Source organism: Patella vulgata, chromosome 9 (assembly GCF_932274485.2).
Source record: "Patella vulgata chromosome 9, xgPatVulg1.2, whole genome shotgun sequence".
NCBI lineage: Eukaryota > Metazoa > Mollusca > Gastropoda > Patellidae > Patella > Patella vulgata.
Window position 1 is genome coordinate 16395494 of NC_065887.2, and position 20566 is coordinate 16416059.

Below are 20566 nucleotides of genomic sequence, written 5' to 3' on the forward strand. Positions count from 1 at the left end.
TTGATGACATACAAATTATGAAAGCATCTCCTGATTCGAAAGATAAGTTACAAGATGGTACATGAAATAAATAGAGTTAAATGGCAAAAGCGTTGAGTGTGATCAGAAACCTTATATTTATATTAATAGCAACATCAGTGACCAGATTTGTGTTGTGTTTGTGGAGATAATTGTGCTTGATTAACAATTTTCAACAATCACATACAAGACCATATTGGGTCACCTTGATAACTGTATCCCAAAGAGGTCAAAAGGCATTGTGCTTTTGGAGGTCAGGCCCCTACTGGTTAGTAAAAAATGATTTCTATTTTGACATGATTTGACTAGACAGTTAATATAGACATGTCAGTTGTGTTGAAAATATATTGTATTAACTGGTTACGTAAGTGACAAGGAGTAGGGTTGCCTGTCCAATCATCTTGGATTTTCTCTAGGTCCTATAGTTCCTTCCTATTGTTAAAGAGTCTTGAGCCCAAGCAAATTATTGAAATACATTTGAGCTATATGTTAGTCCTGAATTGACCTAGTTTGTGTCGAATTTCTCCCTCTTTGTATAGTAAGTTAGGGTAATGTATTATATCTAGCTTTTTGAAACAAACTGGCTGGGATTGGCCTTAATGGCCCATAAGGATAATCCACCGTCTCAGTGAATGAAAACATAAGTTGTGCATTCCAAAAGGCAATAATAAACTTTGATGCTAGTTATTTACCCTAGGACAAATAAGTAATGATCTGTTTATTCATTCATAGCCACAAGCAACAATTACACACATTTGTACCCTTTATATAAAGGTCAGATTCATGTACGCTGAGATAAAAAAATATCCCAGTTAGATTTACAACCATTCATATATTGTTTATTGTAGAGAGTCCTTGATAAAAAATAATTTAGGGTCTCACCATACACGTAATCCCAGGCCATGTAGACGTAAAGGTGAGGTTTTGAAGAAAAAGGAAATTAAAGATTATATACAAATTATGGTGTTGAGTTGACAAGAAGCACATTAAAATAAACAGATTTAAAGTCACATGTCGACTTTCAGTCTTAGAATGTCAATCAGCTAATGAGAGAGAGAGAAATGGGGTTTAACGTCCACTCGACACAAACTAGGTCATTTCGGGACTAACACATGGTTCAATTTTATTTCAATAATTCGCTTGTGCGTAGGGTCTTTAGCAATGGGAGGACCCAGAGAAAACCCAAGCATTTGGACAGGCCACCCTACTCCTTGTCACATACAACCGGGGAATCAAAACCATGCCAGTTGACTCAGTGACACGCCTTATGATACAGCATGCACGTTCTAACCATTTGACCATCCAACCCCCCTCAGCTACTGAAGAATAACTTGTTTCTATGCATGATGGAATGTAACCTAGGAGTTTTGATTTACTCATCTATATTTCTAGATAAAGAACACCTTTCAGGGACATGGAGACTTTAAGCTTAGAGATGTCTCTTGTAAAAATAAGTGTCATAGATACATGCAATATTTTATTTTTACAGCATAAGAATAATCTACCTCATGCACTATACTTCCAACTGTAGGGCAAAGGTATATTAAACTTAAAGATGCCTCATCACTTCCACCTAGAAAGAGTAAATCTAATTCACCTAGGGAACATATCTTTGAGTTACTGTAGGACATTAGTTAAGCCTGTCGGTACCAGACTTGTTTGACATTGACTCCAGAAGATTTTAGTGTGTCAACTTTGGGTGTCTGTAGCAGGAAAACTATAAGAGATTTTATGATTGTTGGAGATGAATTGAATTCTTATTAATATCTTTAAGTTTGAGTTAATATTGATCAACTTGCCTCGCATATTTTTGTGACTTGATTCATTCGTCTCTACCTAATCTTCGACATTAACAACATGATAAACACAAAAACATAATATGGAACACAATTACTATTTTAATTAAAGTGACGCATGGTTGAGGGTTCTCCCAACGTTTTCAAGCAACGTTGAAAACGTTGAGAGAACCCTCAACGAAACGTCGCTTTAATGAAAATAGTAATTGTGTTTCATTTTATGTTTTTGTGTTTATTACGTATATCAATTGCTAAATGCCGCTCAAAGAAGATTAAAAACATGATTTATAATTTAATATTAGTTCACTTTAATGAAAATTGTTATCTTGTCATGAAAATATGGGCTCCTGATATTTAAGACGCAAGGAACATTTTAGAATCAATTCATGAAGTTTGTAATGACAGCTTGATGAACGAAGCAAAAGTAATGTCAAACAATACTCCAGATGTAGACTGGACTAACCGAAGATAATTGCAATAAAAATTTTAATAACTGAATGAAAACAAACTGTCATCTTACATAAAATGAACAAAAAATCGAGTGAAATCAACATTTATATTTTTGACCCAGACCCAAGAGGGAGTGTCATTTTAAGCAAACAATTAAAATAATTTTTTAGAGAACGAAAACAAAGAATTCTGTCACCTATCTTGTCTGCATTATGTGTTAGACATGGAAGGTTAAACCCTATTTCATTTCATTTCTGTCACCTATCAAATTACTTTCAGTGCAGATAGAATGAAATGTGTGTCTTGATTGACCTAAATGTCGAAAATTGTTGACATCTGACTAAGGTAGTAAGGATTAAAATTCATGTCACACTGAAAGAGTTAACGATGGATCATTTAATCATAATCAAACTATGCCAAGTTCAACTAACAACATATCTTTAAGCTAAACTAAAGGAGGGTCATTTAAAGCTCTTTTGAATCCCTTGCAATCTACAATATTGTAAAAGTTGAATCTCTAAAATGAATATAAGTCCAATATCAGGTGGGTCATTTTAAATTAATAAAATCTCTGATCGTTATTTGAGATATTTTGAATCCCTTGCAAAATACAATATTGTAAAACTTGAATGTCTATAAGGAATATCCGACATTCGGGATCCACTGCAGACAATATAGGATACTGTCAAAACAAGCCAGCGCCACCTATAATTTTTACTGGAATCATTTGATGGTCCTCATTAAATACAAATGATTCCATGCTGGGAGATTATCTACCCTTGTTAAATAATCAATGCGAGTACATTCTAAATCCAGTGTGTGTCAGCGACCTTAAAGGACAATACACTACGGTTTGAACTAGTAAAAAAAATATGGGGTAACCAAATGGTCAAAATTTGCTCTTTAGATCATAAGGTCTGTCACTTAGTCAGATGGCGTGGTTTCAATACTCCACACGAGTACATGTACTTGACAAGGGATACAGGTGCCTGCCTGACCTAACAGGTTTTATTGGTGTTCTCTGGTATCCTCCCAGTGCTAAAGATCCCCTACATACAGGCAAATTATTGAAAAAAAATTGCGTAATGAGCACTTCAATCTAAACAATCAGTTGTCAAACCTCATTTCAACCCCGGTAAGCGAGCTACCAACCCCGGTAACAAATTTGCAAACCCCGCCAAGAGGCCAACCCCGGTAACCCCAGCAATTAGTAACCATGGAAAGCCAAGCAGGGTTTCGGAATAGTATAAATAAAAAAGCCCCTTCATTTAGATGAGGTTAAAACCTGTTTCTCTCGCTCTTATTAAAAAAAACCATTAACTATTTGTAAACTAATTCATGTACCGTGTCGGTAATTATGCTGCCTTTTCTCTGTACGAGCCATCTCATTCTAAATGTAGATATGGTTAATTAGATGCTAATAACAGTCCTTACTGTAAAATACTATTTAATTTTAACTTGGAGATACTTGGCATAATGCCACTTTAAAAGCTGTTACTAAATATAAAATTGATGATTAAGACGCTCAGATTTGTCAAGTTCAAGGACAATGATATCACCACTACACAATTTCTTTATAAATGAAAATTACAGTGCATGATAATTAACTAATTATAGGTTCAGTTGTAGCTTTTGGCAGAAATGATATGAAAAATACCTGTAACCATGAGATGACAGCTCAATTAGAATCATGTAATCTGTCATTATACCTACCATGTTCGTGACCGAATTAATAGATTTTTCTGTTGTCAGAGCAATTTAACATTCCGTAAGATAGGTAATCAGAACAATTTAACCCCATCTTAAAGACATATAAATTGTGGGAAAATGGCTGTTGGCTACACTCATGGAAAAATTGAAAAAGAAATGGGGAAGCATCTAGCTTATTTCATTTTATTACTACATGTGAGACTAGACAGCAAATATCGTCCAGATACATCTCTCTACCATATTATTGATTGGCACAATACATCGGACATTGGATGACATTTATGTCACATTTTGACACTCTCATCCAAACACAATTTTATAATTTTTGTGGTTTGTGCATTAGAAAAGAATTTTTCCAAGGCAGTGGTGTAACCTTCTAATCTTTTATAATTTATGACAGGCTAAAACAAAGTCATATTGGCACATACTTCATAATATTTTAGGCCTTATTTTGTGATGGTATTAACTGGGTTTATGCGAGGGATATTTTGTAGATTAAACTGGGAATAGCCGTGGGAGAAAATTCAGTAATAGACATCTTTTAGCACCCCTATAAATCCACATATTTGTAATTGGAGCCAAAGTGAATCGAGTCTGAGCCAATTCCACAAAAATCAATCAGAACCATTGCAGAAGTGAACCCATTTTGCTCTATCTGGTGAATATAGCGAGTCAATTTTATATGCAGCAGGCGGGTTACTTACTGATACCATAAATTGATAATTTGGTGGTTGTCTGCTATAAATATGAATGTGTGTGGCATTAGATCTCCATAATTCAGGACTGGTCGGCCATAACAATACCAATAGACCTGATCACAATGGAGTTAATATGTGTGCATGAATGCAGAGCTTATTACCCACCTACTGTGTAATACAAGGATTATACCATAGCACCTAGGGAATTTACTGTTAATTACTTATATGTCTGTGTTTAAAATACAATTGTCTAAAACACAATGGCTGGTCAAGGGAGATCAAGCAAGGCAAATAAGGAGCCATTTTTTTCCTCACTTCTTCAGTCGGACAGCAGAAGTATGCATCACCCAGTTCAGCATTTCAATAGTAAGAATTTAACTTTTTTATCTCTTGATGCATGTTTGACTATTTGGTTTAAAGGGACCTTGAAGAATAAGTTAGGAATCTTTCATCTCACTTGTTTCAAGTCGTGGGTTTATAGGAACTTTTGACATTTCTTAAGCTTTTTTCTCAATTCTTATCGGGTATCTAAAGATGTGTGTCTTTAGACTTTCGAAAACCCCATGTTGCCTGCCCCGGTGTGATGGACATATTAGTGGGAGCATCAGTCATATAGCCTTCAAATGACTGGGGAGAGTTTCAGCCACACTCTCTACATGCCACATGTTCATGCGCAGAGATGATATCCCAGAAGGTCTTTAAACAGACGTCTTCGAGAATAATCCTGTCAGAATGAAGCGACCAGCCATTGGCTTGGTCCAGCAGCCGAGGACCAGGGGCCTCGTTTTAAGTTCAGGTTTTAAAAACTGCTGATCATCATTTATGGGGTTTTGAATCCCATGCAGTATTTAAAAGGATGTGATCAGTTGGAAATTGTGCAGCATTTGATAGGCCTCGTTTTATTTGATGGAATCCAGACCAGGAATTTATGATATAGCTACCATCAATAGTTTTGTTTTGTTTAAAAGAAGCCATGATGGCTAATTGGGTAAGACTCTGACTCTCTAGCTGGGTCTGCGTGCTGTATCATGAGGCCTGTCATTGAGTCAACTGGCGTGGTTTCGATTCCCTGGTTGTACGTGACAAGGAGTAGGGTCGCCTGTCCAACCCCGTGGGTTTTCTCCGGGTCCTCCAATTTCCTCCCACTGCTAAAGACCCCTACGCGCAAGTGAATTATTGAAATAAAATTAAACCATATGTTAGTCCCGAAATGACCTAGTTTGTGTTGAGTGGATGTTAAACCCCATTTCTCTCTCTCTCTCTCTCTCTCTAGCTTGGAGGTCGCGGGTTTGCTCCTAGTGTTTACCAAGAAAGTTCATTGAGGATTTACAGGCGTGGTTTCCCCTTGTCAGTGGCGCAGGGTGGACAGCCTGACAAGGACAGCTGTCTAGTCATTTGGATGGGACAAAAAAAAAGGTCCTGTGTACACATTGGCGTGCACGTAATAGATCCTTTGGCAGTTGGAATTCAATATAAGAGCTTCCCTCATAGCACACTGTCATCATTAGCCTAGTCGTAGCAAAACAGTAGGTCATCAAACCCCATTTCATTTTATTTCGTTTTGTTTAAATGTTAAAACAAACAATTTGATTAACTTTTTGCATGAAAAATTAGATTTTGTCCGAAAAATGCAATTGACGATGACCAGCTTTAATCTGACAACGTATTGTACCTCTCTTTAAAGATGTCATGAAAAGACAGTGTATAAAATATATACGTCAGCTAGCGTTGTTGATTTATCATAAGTAAATAAAAAGTAGAATAAAATACATAGTGTATATGGGGACAGCCTGTCATATGAAACAGTGTGTGTATTAAATATTAGTAAAGCGGCTACTACTTTATACAATGAATATAATATACTCTCTAAACATTATAGTGTAAATATAGAGATGTTAGGGTCTGAATATCATATCTTTCAGCTTGAGCTCTTTATTATTTCCTCGCTTGTACTTACTTATATTATATCTATGTATATTATTAGATCTTTTGGTCCTATGAAAGTACATAAAACAAACTTTTAACTATCTTTTTGTCTAGCAGTGGAGCATGCAAACATTCTTAAAGATAAGAATGGGGCCTGTCTGATTAAAATCACCTGTAGATATGTAGATTATTAAATCTTTTAGTCCTTAAGAAAATATACAAAAAAAACTCTCTTTGTCTTGCAGTGGAGCATGCAGATTTTTTTCTGAATGATGGGAATAATGGGGCCAGTCTAATTAAAATCATACCTCATTTAAAAACCTTTATTTATTGGGCACGTTTGCTATTGTGCGGATGCAGGACGGAGGGGCTGACAAGGAAAGCTGTCTAGTCCTTCGGATATAAAAAACCGAGGTCCCGTGTACACATTGGCGTGCACGTAAAAGATCCCTTGGCAGTTGGAATTCGATATAAGAGTAGGCTGTAGTGCCGCTGTCCGGGCAAAATTTCCCTCATAGCACACTGTATGGCGTATGCCTGTCTTCTGTTGTGCGGATTGTGATTTGCTAGCATCAGATAAAACTACCAATCAAAACCTTTGTCTTTGATATAGAAAATTTTGCGCATTATTTTCAAAGGCTTTGATTTTTTAGTTGTCTCATCAAGGGTTATTCTACTTCTGATTTGAATTAGATTGGCAATGGTGCACACAATAATAAATTGATTAGACCTATGTTAAAGTGGACCTGGACACAACTTTCAACAAATAAGTCAAACTTGTCAAGTGCTTTGGTCAATCTGTGAATCCTTATGAAAATTCCGAAATAATTAAACATGTTACATGAATATAAACTATTAATAATACATTTATTAACATGAAAAGACCTTAATCAACATTCGATGCCATCTTATGTGTCAGGTTTTCACTGGATTTGAATCCGATTTGCTGCTCAACGCTCATATTGATGATTAAATCCAAAAATGGATAATCGAGACTATGGTTTTTATCATACCAACTTTAGTAATGATGATCGAGGCTAGGTCTAAATTTTGGCTAATATCTTGATACAGACTGAAATTTTCAGCATATTCCCTTTACATTATCTAGTTTTTAACTATTGTAGTGAGAACTGCCAGTTGTATATCTAATCTTCCATAATGCCCCTTTAAAGAAAAGAATAGAGGCCTAGTCTAAACTGACTGTACATGTATCCATCAAAAAGGCAAAGAAAAGAGTCAGACATTTTGGAAAAGCTAAACAACAATAAAATGTTTTCTTTCCTATTTTAACCTTAAAATTATTTATGTCGGCATCTAAATTTTTTTGTGAAACGATGTAAACGTGTTAAAGTTTAGAAGAAATTACCAGGTTGATTGTGGGGCATTCGGGTGAACTCTCCACAATACATGTTTAAACGTTGATCTAATGATGCCTACAATATGTGGGAAATAACGCTGTGTGTCAATACACTTTGTTGTGGTGTTAAATAACGAGCTTTGCGTAGCATTTGTAAAAATCTTTACATTGGTTGGAATACACGACACTGTACACTTTTTTATCTATGGAGGTTATGTGACCTTTTATTTATATAATTTACAAAATCCACTCAGAAATAGCTGAATTGGTATGAAGATACAGGTAAGTATATAGTGGTTTACCTTTAACACTAAGTTTTATTCATCAAGCTGATCCCTATATACTAGGGATTTATATAGATTGAATGAATAAAATGGGGTTTAACGTATTAGTATTTGCAGACATGCATACATGTATTATGCGCCATGCAGTGTGCTATGAGCAATTTGAAGGCAGTAGCATTTCATCGAGATGAGCCGCTGTAGCTAAGTGAGTAAGACGCTAGCTAGCTATAGTCTGGAGGTTGTGGTTTCGCTCCCGGTGTTGGCCAAGAAAGTTCATAACAGTAGTGCATAATGGAGGGCCTGACAAAGACACATGTCTAGTCGTTCAGATGGGACGAAAAACCTAGCCTCCTTGTACACATTGGCGTGCACGTAGAAGAATTGAATTTGATATAAAAGAGTATGCTGTAGCGCTGCTGTCCATGACAAAATTTCCCTAATATCACACTGTATGGCGAGCCGTCTTATTAGCCCAGTCGGAGCAGAACAGTAGGACGTTAAAGCCGATTTCATTTCATATCATTTGTCAGAAATGGAGACTTATGGCTAAACCCCATAAGGGAACTTAAAAGTTTGTATTTCTTCAAAACATATTACAGAGCTCCAGAGCTAGGATAAAGGCATATTCCTGAAGCAGTGGTCCAAGAAATCATTTGGTTTAGTGGGAAAAAACACTTCCGAGGAGTATGGGATAAAGGTTTCACCAGAAATTTTCAGTCTTATTCACTAAAACATCTGGGATTTCTCCTTTAAGAAGCGGGGGGGTTGGATGGCCGAATGGTTAGCATACGGCCTGTCATTGAGTCAACTGGCGTGGTTTCGAATCCCCGGTTGTATGTGACAAGGAGTAGGGTCGCCTGTCCAATCTCGTGGGTTTTCTTCGGGTCCCTGGTTTCCTTCCACTGCTAAAGACCCCTACGCTCAAGCGAATTATTGCAATAAAATTAAACCATATGTTAGTCCCAAAATGACCTAGTTTGTGTCAGGTGGACGTTAAACCCCATTTCTCTCTCTCTCCCCTTTAAGAAGCAATATGAAAAAAAAAATAATAGCTCATAAATAATTACTGGATGTCAGATATTTGAATGTTGTCATATAGATATCTATGTAAGCTACAGTAATGAAATACCCAAATAATAAAATATACAAATTTGATATTCTTTTTCGACCGTACCTTAATATAATTCATGTGTACAAAGAATAATTGAGACAAATATTTGTCACCAAATAGAAAGCTGAGTAGATTCAGTAAAAAACCGATATGTGTTATCGTGCTACTTAGTAAATCTATTGATGGTTGACTTAAAAAAAACACCTACATGAATAATATGAAAAGAATAAAGATGGCCGCCTACACAAGCATGCGAATAAACGATCTATTTATTTTTTTTAAAAAACAGTTTTTACATAGCAACATAAATTTTTGTAAGCATCTGATCAGGTTGAATTAACTACGATTTGATGATATTTACACTATACACATCATAAATATTGTGAAATTGGGTGGAGCAATGATACACCCAACATCGGTGTGTTGTGCAACAACAATACAACCAGTGTGCCGTGACCAGTTTAATATGGTGTGATTTGTGGTCCACCCTGTACAACCCAACTAGGAAGTGAAAGTTTAGGAAACGTCTGTATAGAGTTGTGGTCAAACAAGTATGGATACAGAAGGTAATTAGGGGCTAACGCTTTTTGTTTTTTGTGTAGATTATTATAAGATACATTATGGAAGATTAGATAAAGAGCTAACAGTTCTCATTATAATAGTTAAATAACAGATAATGTAACGGGAATATTCTGAAAATTTCAGTCAGCCAAGCAATACTCATTGTAAAAACATTGTTGCCTCGATTGTCTTTGTTGCCGTTGTGACGAAAATAAAAAAGGTCTTGATTATCTATTTTTGCATTGAATCATCAATTCAATGCCATTGACTGTTGAAAGGTAGATCAGATTCAAATCTAATGAAAATCGGAAGCATCAGATGGCGTTGAGAGTCGATTATGGTCTTGTTTTGTTAATAAATGTGTAATTAATAGTTTATATAACATTTCAGGCCTAAAGAAAGACCTGCAATAGGCAGATTTAGCTCTTGTATAATGCATGTTGAAGTAGTTACTTAATATTATATACATATATGATTTAAATGTTTATATTGCAACATTTGTTAATGTCGAACATCAGAACAAAATTCATACTGGGGCTACTGCCAGCTTAACTTGATCTCAGAATAATTTTTAAACTAAGGAACAATATTAAAAATCCCACAAATGAAAATCAGGGCCTTTTAATCTCCCGTTTTATTTGGAAGGTCAGACATTTTGCAACTCTATATTGTACTGGTATATAAATTGATACGGATGATGAAAGGAGATAAGACCTTTTTGTACTGACATACTGTCTGAAAGTTATTTGCATACAGAGTGCATAAATTATATAAGCCGCAAGTCAAATATGACAACCGTAACAGGTCAGTTATTATTTTCCACCAAAAATAACAACTTACAGATAATTTGATTTCACGACAGTTAACAAATAGAAACCGAATTGATCATCTCATGATTTTTTTCCCCTTTGATCGTAACTTTATAGTTTATCAACAAAAATAAAACTAAGTAATAAAAATCTAATTGAAAGAAAGGATGGTAACAATATAAATTTTATGGTCTTCATTATTTAATCATTTGTCTTTTCTATACCCGTTAAGAACTTGATGGGGGGGTGGATGGCTGAATGGTTAGCGTGCGTGCGCTGTATCATAAAGTCTGTCATTGAGTCAACTGGCGTGGTTTCGAATCCCCGGTTGTACGTGACAAGGAGTAGGGTCGCCTGTCCAACCTCGTGGGTTTTCTTCGGGCCCTCCGGTTTCCTCCCACTGCTAAAGACCCCTAGGCGCAAGCGAATTATGTAAATAAAATTAAAACCATATGTTAGTCCCGAAATGACCTAGTTTGTGTCTAGTGGACGTTAAACCCCATTTCTCTCTCTCTCTCTAAGAACTTGATCTGTCTTAACTACCAAATTTACAAATCAAAATATTGCTTGTACTCTTACATGTAAATACAATCTATTAGTCAAAACTTTTTATTTCATTTCCTATTCATACTAAAAATTAATCTCAAAATAGTTTTGCAACATATGTGGTGGAGACAGTAATGGTCTCCGAAGACCAGGTCTAATTGAGTCATTGACAGAGTAGGCCATTCCTCCTACAATATCACCTAATTATGTGATATTGAACGCTTCATAGGTGTGATTATTGAATATAGGTAAAGTAGACTATTTATAATAGACACCTTTATGCTAATGACTGTTATTATTAATGTATTAAGCGTAATACGAAACAGATGATGTGATATTGATCTGAATGAAAATCCAACCTACCTCTGATTTACATTCTTACAATTTATTGATTCACTATTAACAACTACATGATTTATTATTTTGTTTTCATTTCTGAATTGAGGACTGGAATGTAGGCGAGGCATCTGCGTAGTGTCTGTTTTGTTAATATAAAGGTGAAAGGCAAAGTAAATCAAATGTAAAGGTTTGCAATTGTAGCTTATAATTGTGTATATTGTGTTTTGTTTGTGGGTTCGTAATTGTTTTTGTGTGGTGCAGTCCTTTTGTACTAACTAATGCAATTTGGCCAAAAAACTGCCAAATTGATAAAAAATTTCTTGAAGAGCTTTGTTATGAAAGATTTAGTAAGGAACAACCAACAACATAGAATAAGTGGTACTGCAGAGGCATCTATGGATACAAGATCTCAATGAGTGAATGAAATGGATCTTACGATACCTAATTTCTTGTCATGTGCAAACTGGGGATCGAAACCATACCACTCTACTCATTCACAGACGATATAAAGTAAAGCACACATGTTAGACCACAACAGTCTTTATATTATTTGTGATCTGGTTCTTTGTGCCATTAAGTTTTTATCTTTTTATATTTTCAGAAACCACCAATATGGCGAACATTGATCCAGCATTTAAACAGGTGAGCCGTAATCGGGCCTGTTTTAATGTATGGAGAATAGAGGTAAGAGAAATTTATTATCTGGGTGTAAAAATGAAGGGTGCTCATACAGAATGGAGATTTTTATCAATTGATCATTGGATCAAATTTAATCATCAATCAATGTGCATGTACATGTAATATAGTTTTGAAAATACTGTTATGTTTCCTTTATGAATTGGGGGGTCACGGTGGCTAAGTGGGTAAGACACTGGTTGCTAGCCTGGAGGTCGAGTGTTTGATCCCTGCATTGGCCGAGAAAGTTCATCCAGATTTTCCGGCGTGGTTTCCCCTTGTCAGTGATGCAGGACGGAGGGCCTGACAAGGACAGCTGTCTAGTCGTTTAGATGGGACGGAAAATGAGGTCCCGTGTACACATTGGCATGCACGTAAAATGATCTCTTGACACTTGGAATTCGATATAAGAGTAGGCCGTAGTGCCGCTGTCCGAGCAAAATTTCCCTCATAGCACACTGCATGGTGTATGCCCGTCCTCATTAGCAGAGTTGAGAGCAGAACAGTAGGACGTTAAACCTTATTTCATTTCCTTTATGAATTATATGTGGTTTCATTCATATAATTCATCTGATGATAATCCATAGAGTATCGGGTGATTTTGTTTAGAAACTTTAACTTCTAATGTACTAATGAGTGGTCGAATCTTGAAAGGCATTATTACGGTAATCAACCGTTCATTAATCACGGTCAGTAAACTATTTGAATAACAAAGTCATTTGCGTATATTTAATTGGTCTGTTGCAATCTAATTGGTTGATATTGTCAAACATCAATGCCATCCATATATATTTCATTGACCTACTGCAATCTGATTGGTTGATTCTTTGAAATGCAATAAATTTACATTTTGGCGAATGGATTTTGATCAAACGTGTAATATACTTCCGCTATTACTGTCACTCATCGAAGGTCAAAGATCAATCCATGTTTAATTGACCTAATCCAGGCTGATTGTAATCCCAATATCAATATCATCTGTGCATATTTAACATAGCTAGCTCAGCCCTTTTTAACAGTAAACCAAATAATCTAGATATTTTTTTTTGTTTGTTTAGAAAATGCAGGTTGTACCTGTTCCAAGAGAGTTTCATGGTAAATTTTTCCGAGGAGATTCCTACATAATATTGTCAGTAAGTATATTATCTCATATATTTTTGTAATTTAGTCAAAGTGTTGATGAGTCATTTTATTGCTACAGGAATCACTTGAAATCTACACCTCTGTGAAAGATGAATCTCTAATAGGAATATCAGTCGAAAAATGGTTAAATTCCATTTGGTATTTACAAATTGAAATTTCATTGATCTGTGCTGTTTGCTATGTGGTCTGCAAAAATTTATTGATAGGCCTTTTTTAAATCCGATTGACTCCAAGTCTGGATATTATCTAGCGTTGGTAATTTGATTTTGTTTTCTTAATTAAATATTGAATAATCAATCTGAGTACATATGATCGTGATCGTATCTTAGAGCTTTCCAGAAGATCACAGATAGCAATGTAGTTGACTACGGTCAGCGAGGTGGAATGCTGTGGTCTACTGATTACATGAATTATAAACAACTACTAAGTAGCCAGACACATGTAACAGTTAGTTCTTCTGGTAAATGTTGAGAAACTAATGTCCTATAAAGACTTCATAAATAAGCCTAAAACATTTTGTGCAGAGGCAGAGGAAGTTGAAGACAACATGCATGGCAGACCGTTTGATGCATGTTTATTGTGTTACAAATAGCGTTATTTTCAGTTCAATTTAATTTGATTTTGATATATTAATTCAACTGTTTTGTACAGCATACATCTGTAGGAGATTCTAAAAGAGGCTCAGCCTTTAAGGTATATGAATATGAATTAGTTTAGCTCACTTTCTTATCCTGTCTTTTTACATGGTTGGTGTTGTGCACATGGTAGAGTTGCCAAATATGTCACCTTGTCTGTGTACATTCAATAAAAAAAAACTTTTCTAATGTTTAAGAAATTTTTATGCAATAAAGGAATTTAAGAGGTAGAGTTGGATAACTCAACGTAAATAAGATAAAAATGAAAGTCAACGCAACAAATCTGTTGGGTAATTCAGTCTGTATGTTGACAGGAGTCATTAAAACACTATTTCGAGCAAATTCTTGAAGGAAAAATAAAATAAAATTTATGTGTACAAAGTGTCATGGTTCAGGACTTAAGCAAACAGAGCCCACAGCATCTGGATCCTAAATGAAATAGTATTATCAGAATATTACTCAGAGATTACTCTGGAATTAGGTCAAAACCAAGGGAAGTAAATCCTGCAGAAGTGTGATTAGTAATTGTAGATGAATGGTTTCTTCATTCCATTTCTTGATCTGCAACCTACTTTTTACACTAAGCCATTTTCATTTTTATGACAAAAGGCTCTGTTTTCTTGAGGAACTATCCTTTTGATTGGTGCTCATGACTTTTGTTTGTTTTCAATTGAAACGATGTATGAATTACTCCTGTTGACTTATATATGTACTTCCTTTACTAACATATTTTATTGTGTTCGACATTCATTTTTAATAGCAAATTTTGGTTTAATGTTTCTTTTGGTGTGATTTGTTTTGGAGTGCTTTGGATTTTATTTGATTTTTGATTTTCCTTTGGGGAAGTGTCTTGTTGTTTTTATTTCAATTTCTCTAATGTCCGCACATTTTTATTTTGTACCAGAGTGATTTGGCACCAGTCGTCTTTGTTTACTGTTTGTAGAGAATTTTTAAAAGTTTATACATGAAAACATATTCGTTCAATTAGTATTTAATTTATTGGTTTTTTATTTTTCATTTTATTCTGGAGAAAAGGTTATTCGTAATTTTATGACTTTTAAATGCTTTTATATTGATCTGGAGAAAAATTTATCTCAGTTTTTTTTTTAAACAAAATTCCTATTTTGGAAATATTTCTGTAATGTAATGATACAAATGATTTATTCAGGTAGGTAAAAGGAATAGTATTTTGTAATCCAGATGTAGAAAGAACCAACACAGTATTTAATTTGGTATAGATAAAAGATGTAATTTATTAATTAGATTTGTATGAAATGCCTGACAAGGGCAGCTGTCTAGTCGTTTGGATGGCTACGAAAAACCGAGTTCCCGTGTACACATTGGCGTGCACGTAAAAGATCCCTTGACAGTTGGAATTCGATATAAGAGTAGGCCGTAGTACTGTTGTTCGGGCATAGCACACTGTATGGCATATGCCCGTCTTCATTAGCAGAACCGTATAGAACGTTAAACTCCATTTCATTTCATTGTATGAAATGGCTGCATATAAGATCTAATCTATTAGTTAGATTAAATATGATATACCTGTTTATAAATCTAATTTATTGATTAAATTAAATATGATATACCTGTGTATAAGATCTAATTTAGTAATTAAATTGGATGTGATATATGTGTGTATAAGATCTAATTGATTAATTAGATTTAATATGATATATATGTGTATAAGATCTTATTTATTGATATGATATACCTGTGTCTAAGATCTAATTTATAATTAAATTGGTCCCGAATTTTGAAAGTAGATTTTATACTTATTCAGACCTGAGTCTGACAGTGCCCTGTTAAGATTATTTTATATTTTAATTTGTTTTACAGATTAAAGAAGTTAAAGGAGCTTTAGAGAGTCATATTCACTTCTGGTTAGGGTCAGAAACTTCTCAGGTACAATTAAACATTTTACCTGTAACTAGAACTTACATTAGAGTCTTAGCCCTACCAAGTAGAGAATTTTACAAACTCTTATAGAACGAGATCTCCAGGATGTATTATGGATTGATTGTCACCCTGGCAATATTCATCAACAAATTGCATACCATGTGTCACCATAAAAAATAAATATTATTTGTGTGTTTAATGATGAATATGAGATTTGAGATTGTATTTCGTTGATTGGTAGATTTAGAATTTGAAGTTCTTGATTTGATGAGAAATCCATCAATTTCACTCTGTAATTCACCGATTCTTGGATTTTAGAATTTAGAATTCTTAATAAGAAAAATGCCACCAATTTAACTTTATAATTCATTGATTGGTAGACTTTATTTATTTTCCCCGGCCTGGTTTCGCTTGTCATTGATGCCGGAGGGAGGGGGAGGGACAGTTGTTTAGTCGTTCGGATGGGACAAAAAATTGAGGTCCCGTGTACACATTGGCATGCACGTAAAAGATCCCTTTGCAGTTGGAATTCGATATAAGAGTAGGCCGTAGTCTGATGTCCAGGCAAAATTTCCCTCATTGCACACTACATGACATATGCCCGTCTTCATTAGCCCAGTCGAAGCAGAACAGTAGCCTACGACGTTACCCCCCATTTCATTTCATGTTTTGTTATCCCTATTAATCTAATTAAGCCAGTGAAAGGTATTATTAGGGTATGTTTATAATAGAATGATATAAAGATGTTTGATATTATTTATATAGGATGAAGCTGGTGTAGCTGCGTATAAAAGTGTAGAATTAGATGATTATTTAGGTGGTTCCCCAGTACAACATAGAGAAGTAGAGGGTGCTGAATCACGGAGATTTATTAGTTATTTTAGTAAAGGTTTTGTGTAAGTATTTAGTACAGTAAGTTTACAAGATATGTTACCATTCTAACTACATAACCATTGATTGAAGAATATGTATCCAAATTACCAAGAAAAATATTTCTCATACTAAACACAATTTTTCTTACAAGATACTTCAGGAAAAGCTGTTTTGACAATATGCACCATTAATTTAAGTACAGATTCAGAGGGAGACCCAAATAGAAACTCAGAATGGTTTGACCGCGTATTGCAGAGTTTTCACCCCTGTTTTAACTTTTAGAGCTTGTGAATGTGATACAGAACAATCTTCATGATAGACGTTCTTTAAAGCTTATTCATTTGGGCTTAAAGAAGAACCGGGGGGTTGGATGGCTGAATGGTTAGTGCGCGCGCGCTGTATCATAAAGTCTGTCATTGAGTGGACTGGCGTGGTTTCGAATCCCTGGTTGTACGTGACAAGGAGTAGGGTCGCCTGTCCAACCTCGTGGGTTTTCTCTGGGTCCTCCGGTTTCCTCCCACTGCTAAAGAGCCCTACGCGCAAGCGAATTATTGAAATAAAATTAAACCACATGTTAGTCCTGAAATGACCTAGTTTGTGTCGAGTGGACATTAAACCCCATTTCTCTCTCTCTCTCGCTAAAGAAGAACCACATGTTTACTTTGAAAATATTTTGCTGAAATATCTCTTTTCACATTTTGAAGATTTTTTGAGCTAACATAGACTTGATTGCTGCTGTTGGGCTTGTTTCGGCGCGTTAAAGCCCCAGTCTATATATCTTATTTGGAAAAGATGGTATTATTATAATTTGGGTTGTGGGGAGGGGGGTAGTGGCGAATTATTGAAATGAAAAAAAAAAGTACAACATCATAGTCCTGAAAAGACCTAGCTTAGGTTGAGTGGACATAAATCCCAATTTCCTTCTCTCATAACATATGATTTAGAAATCAGAAAATTGTAATCATACTGTTCGAAGATATGGCTATTTAGATATGCATCTGTAAGAATATATTATTCACGTCAGGTTTTATAGCTAGACTTTCAAGATTTACTATACTTTTTTCCGTCTCTTTCCTCAAACTGTAAGGTGACTCACTAACTCTACCAGCATTTTAAGGTGAAATAAACAATATGTCATTTAAATACACTCACTTTGTAGTAAACACTATGTTTAGCATATTATGAATCCAGTCAAATGTTACAATACAATTGGACGTCACTATAACATGGTTTGCTATAAAGCTCGTTTAGCATCACCCTCATCAGCGTTATAGTGAAGGCATACAAATGTCTACCTACGACGAAACAAGTTTAGTCAATGGACCCCGAACTTCCATATATAATACTATTTTATAATCCTTTAATGCATTATTTTGACCAGATTTAATCGAGAGTTGGGGGGGGGTATTTTTTTTACATACTGGTAATCCCCCAAGCCACTAAGTGGTCATGATCTTTGTCCCAAAACTACCACTTAAAGGTGATGAGCATCTTTATAAGCCTAGAGGCAGTATGTTTTATATTTATGATATTGTTTTATATATAATGTATTTATAGTGTTGTAGCTGGTGGAGTTAAATCTGGTTTTAATCATGTAGAGGAAGTCTTTAAACCGAAACTATTACGAGTGAAAGGAAAAACAATACCTATTGTTTCAGAGGTATGAGTAAAAACACATTTTGCTAGATTTTAAATATAGTGAAGTATATATAGAAATGAAAATATTTTTCCTGTTATACACAGAAATGGTGGGTTGGGTGGCGCACGCTGTATCATAAGGTCTGTCATTGAGTCAACTGGAGGGTTTCGATTCCTCGGTTGTACTTGACAAGGTGTAGGGTCGCCTGTCCAACCTCTTGGGTTTTCTCCGGGTCCTCTGGTTTCCTCCCACTGCTAAAGACCCCTACGCGCAAGCGAATTATTGAAATAAATTGAACCATGTGTTAGTCCCGAAATGACCTAGTTTGTGTCAAGTGGACGTTAAACCCCATTTCTCTCTCTCTCTCTCTCTCTATATATTATCATCCTTAATGTGTTCTTATATCAACTTTAAGGTGCTCATATATCGCCTTATAGTGGTCAGATATTGACCATAATGTGTTCAGATATCGACCCCAATAATGTGTTCAGAGTTCAGATATCAATTTTATTATATCAACCTTGAGGTGGTCAGATATTGACCTTGACTTGGTCAGATAGTGTCCTTGAGTTGGTCAAATATCAACCTCGGGGTGGTCAGATATCGACCTTGAATGGTCAGATATCAAGCTGGTGGTTGTCATATCAATTTTGATGTGGTCAGATATCGACCTTAGGGCGATCAAATATCGACCTCGAGGTGGTCAGATATCAACCTGATGGTGGTCAGCTATAACACTTATGATGGTCAGATATCGAACTTGAGGTGGTCAGATAGAGACTTTATTGTGCTCAGATTTCAACCATAAAGTTGTCAGTAAAATCAGTCACAGAGGTTTGGTTAGGAATAAAAATATTTATAAATCATGGACCTCTTGTTATAAATACATTCTTAAAACTTTCTTGATGCAGCACCTCGTGAAAAAGTGTGCTCGATATATAGAAAATTAAAGTGAATTGTGAAATTTATTTTGTTTTTATTGTTTATTTATAGGTTGAGATCGGATGGGAAGGTATGAATGAAGGTGATAGTTTTATATTAGATCTGGGACAGACATTATTTGCATGGATGGGAGGTAAATGCAGAAGATCCGAGAGATTGAAGGTTTGTATTGAATACAACATTTCAGTTTAAAGATGGCTGTATGGTCGAGAACTGTTGTGTAGTATTTAGATTGAACATTTAAGATATTTTAAACCATGTTGGGGTTGGGCCTACAGGGCTGATGAAAATAGCCATGTATCATTAGATTTCAAAATGCCATGGTACAAGAGTAGCATGACAAAAATAAGTTTTAAAGTTACGCTGTATTTTCCATATCTATCTGTGTGAATGAAAGGTAGATCGGTAAAGTGTATTATTCAAATTTGTTTCCATTTGTATACTTTACCAATCTGATTAAAATACAGATCTATATTTCGTTTCGTTTTTTTATACTTTCGATGGCCTACACTACATGAAGATCTGACAAGTTATAGCAATAGGTCACGTCAGAGTTCAAAAGACCGACTTTTGACCTATGACGTCAGACATTTGATTGACTAATCAGCATTGATGTTACTAGTGGATTACCCACTGTTCCGGGCAAAAAAAGGTCAAACACTCGATTCGACAGACCATTTGATTGGCTGACCCCTCATTTCAAGCAGAACATGAGTTAAATAACAAGTCTTCCAGATCTAAGTGTAGTAAAGATAAGTAAAACGAAATTTTGAACTATAAAAACGAAACGAAATAGGATCTGTGTTTTAACCAGATTGATAATTTACCTGGGCAGAACAGAATGTGCTGTAAAAACCTAATTTTATATGAGATTATTATATATTAGTTTGATTTGAGTTATTGATGTTAATACTGATTTTATTATTTATTAGGCTATGGAATATAGTCGTAGTTTAAGAGATACCAGAAAGAAAGCTAATATCATAGTTATAGAAGATGGAGAGGAAGAAAAATTAACTGGTAAATCTAAAGAGGTAAATACTTTATCCCCTCACAATTTGGAGGAAGTATGGGACTATTAGAATGGGTCTGTCCGTTTGTGACACCTATTGGAACACAATAACTCTTGTAATTGAGGTAAAATGTTCAAACGTG

The 20566-nt window shown here is 35.2% G+C and overlaps 1 protein-coding gene across 2 annotated transcripts in view; it reads left to right on the forward strand.

Annotated features, from left to right (window-relative positions):
- The window catches only part of LOC126831503 (advillin), a 36615-nt gene that overhangs the window by 1392 nt on the left and 14657 nt on the right, over positions 1–20566 (forward strand). The window contains exons 1-8 of one of the 2 annotated variants that reach the window (XM_050562028.2): positions 9874–9916; positions 12207–12289; positions 13339–13413; positions 15898–15963; positions 16723–16853; positions 18388–18490; positions 19463–19573; positions 20344–20445. In XM_050562028.2, the coding sequence (XP_050417985.1) occupies positions 9904–9916; positions 12207–12289; positions 13339–13413; positions 15898–15963; positions 16723–16853; positions 18388–18490; positions 19463–19573; positions 20344–20445 (684 nt within the window). In that variant the 5' untranslated portion in view covers positions 9874–9903. Of the gene's footprint in view, positions 1–9873; positions 9917–12206; positions 12290–13338; positions 13414–15897; positions 15964–16722; positions 16854–18387; positions 18491–19462; positions 19574–20343; positions 20446–20566 lie in introns of those variants that run through there. The other variant, XM_050562029.2, reaches the window with a different exon arrangement.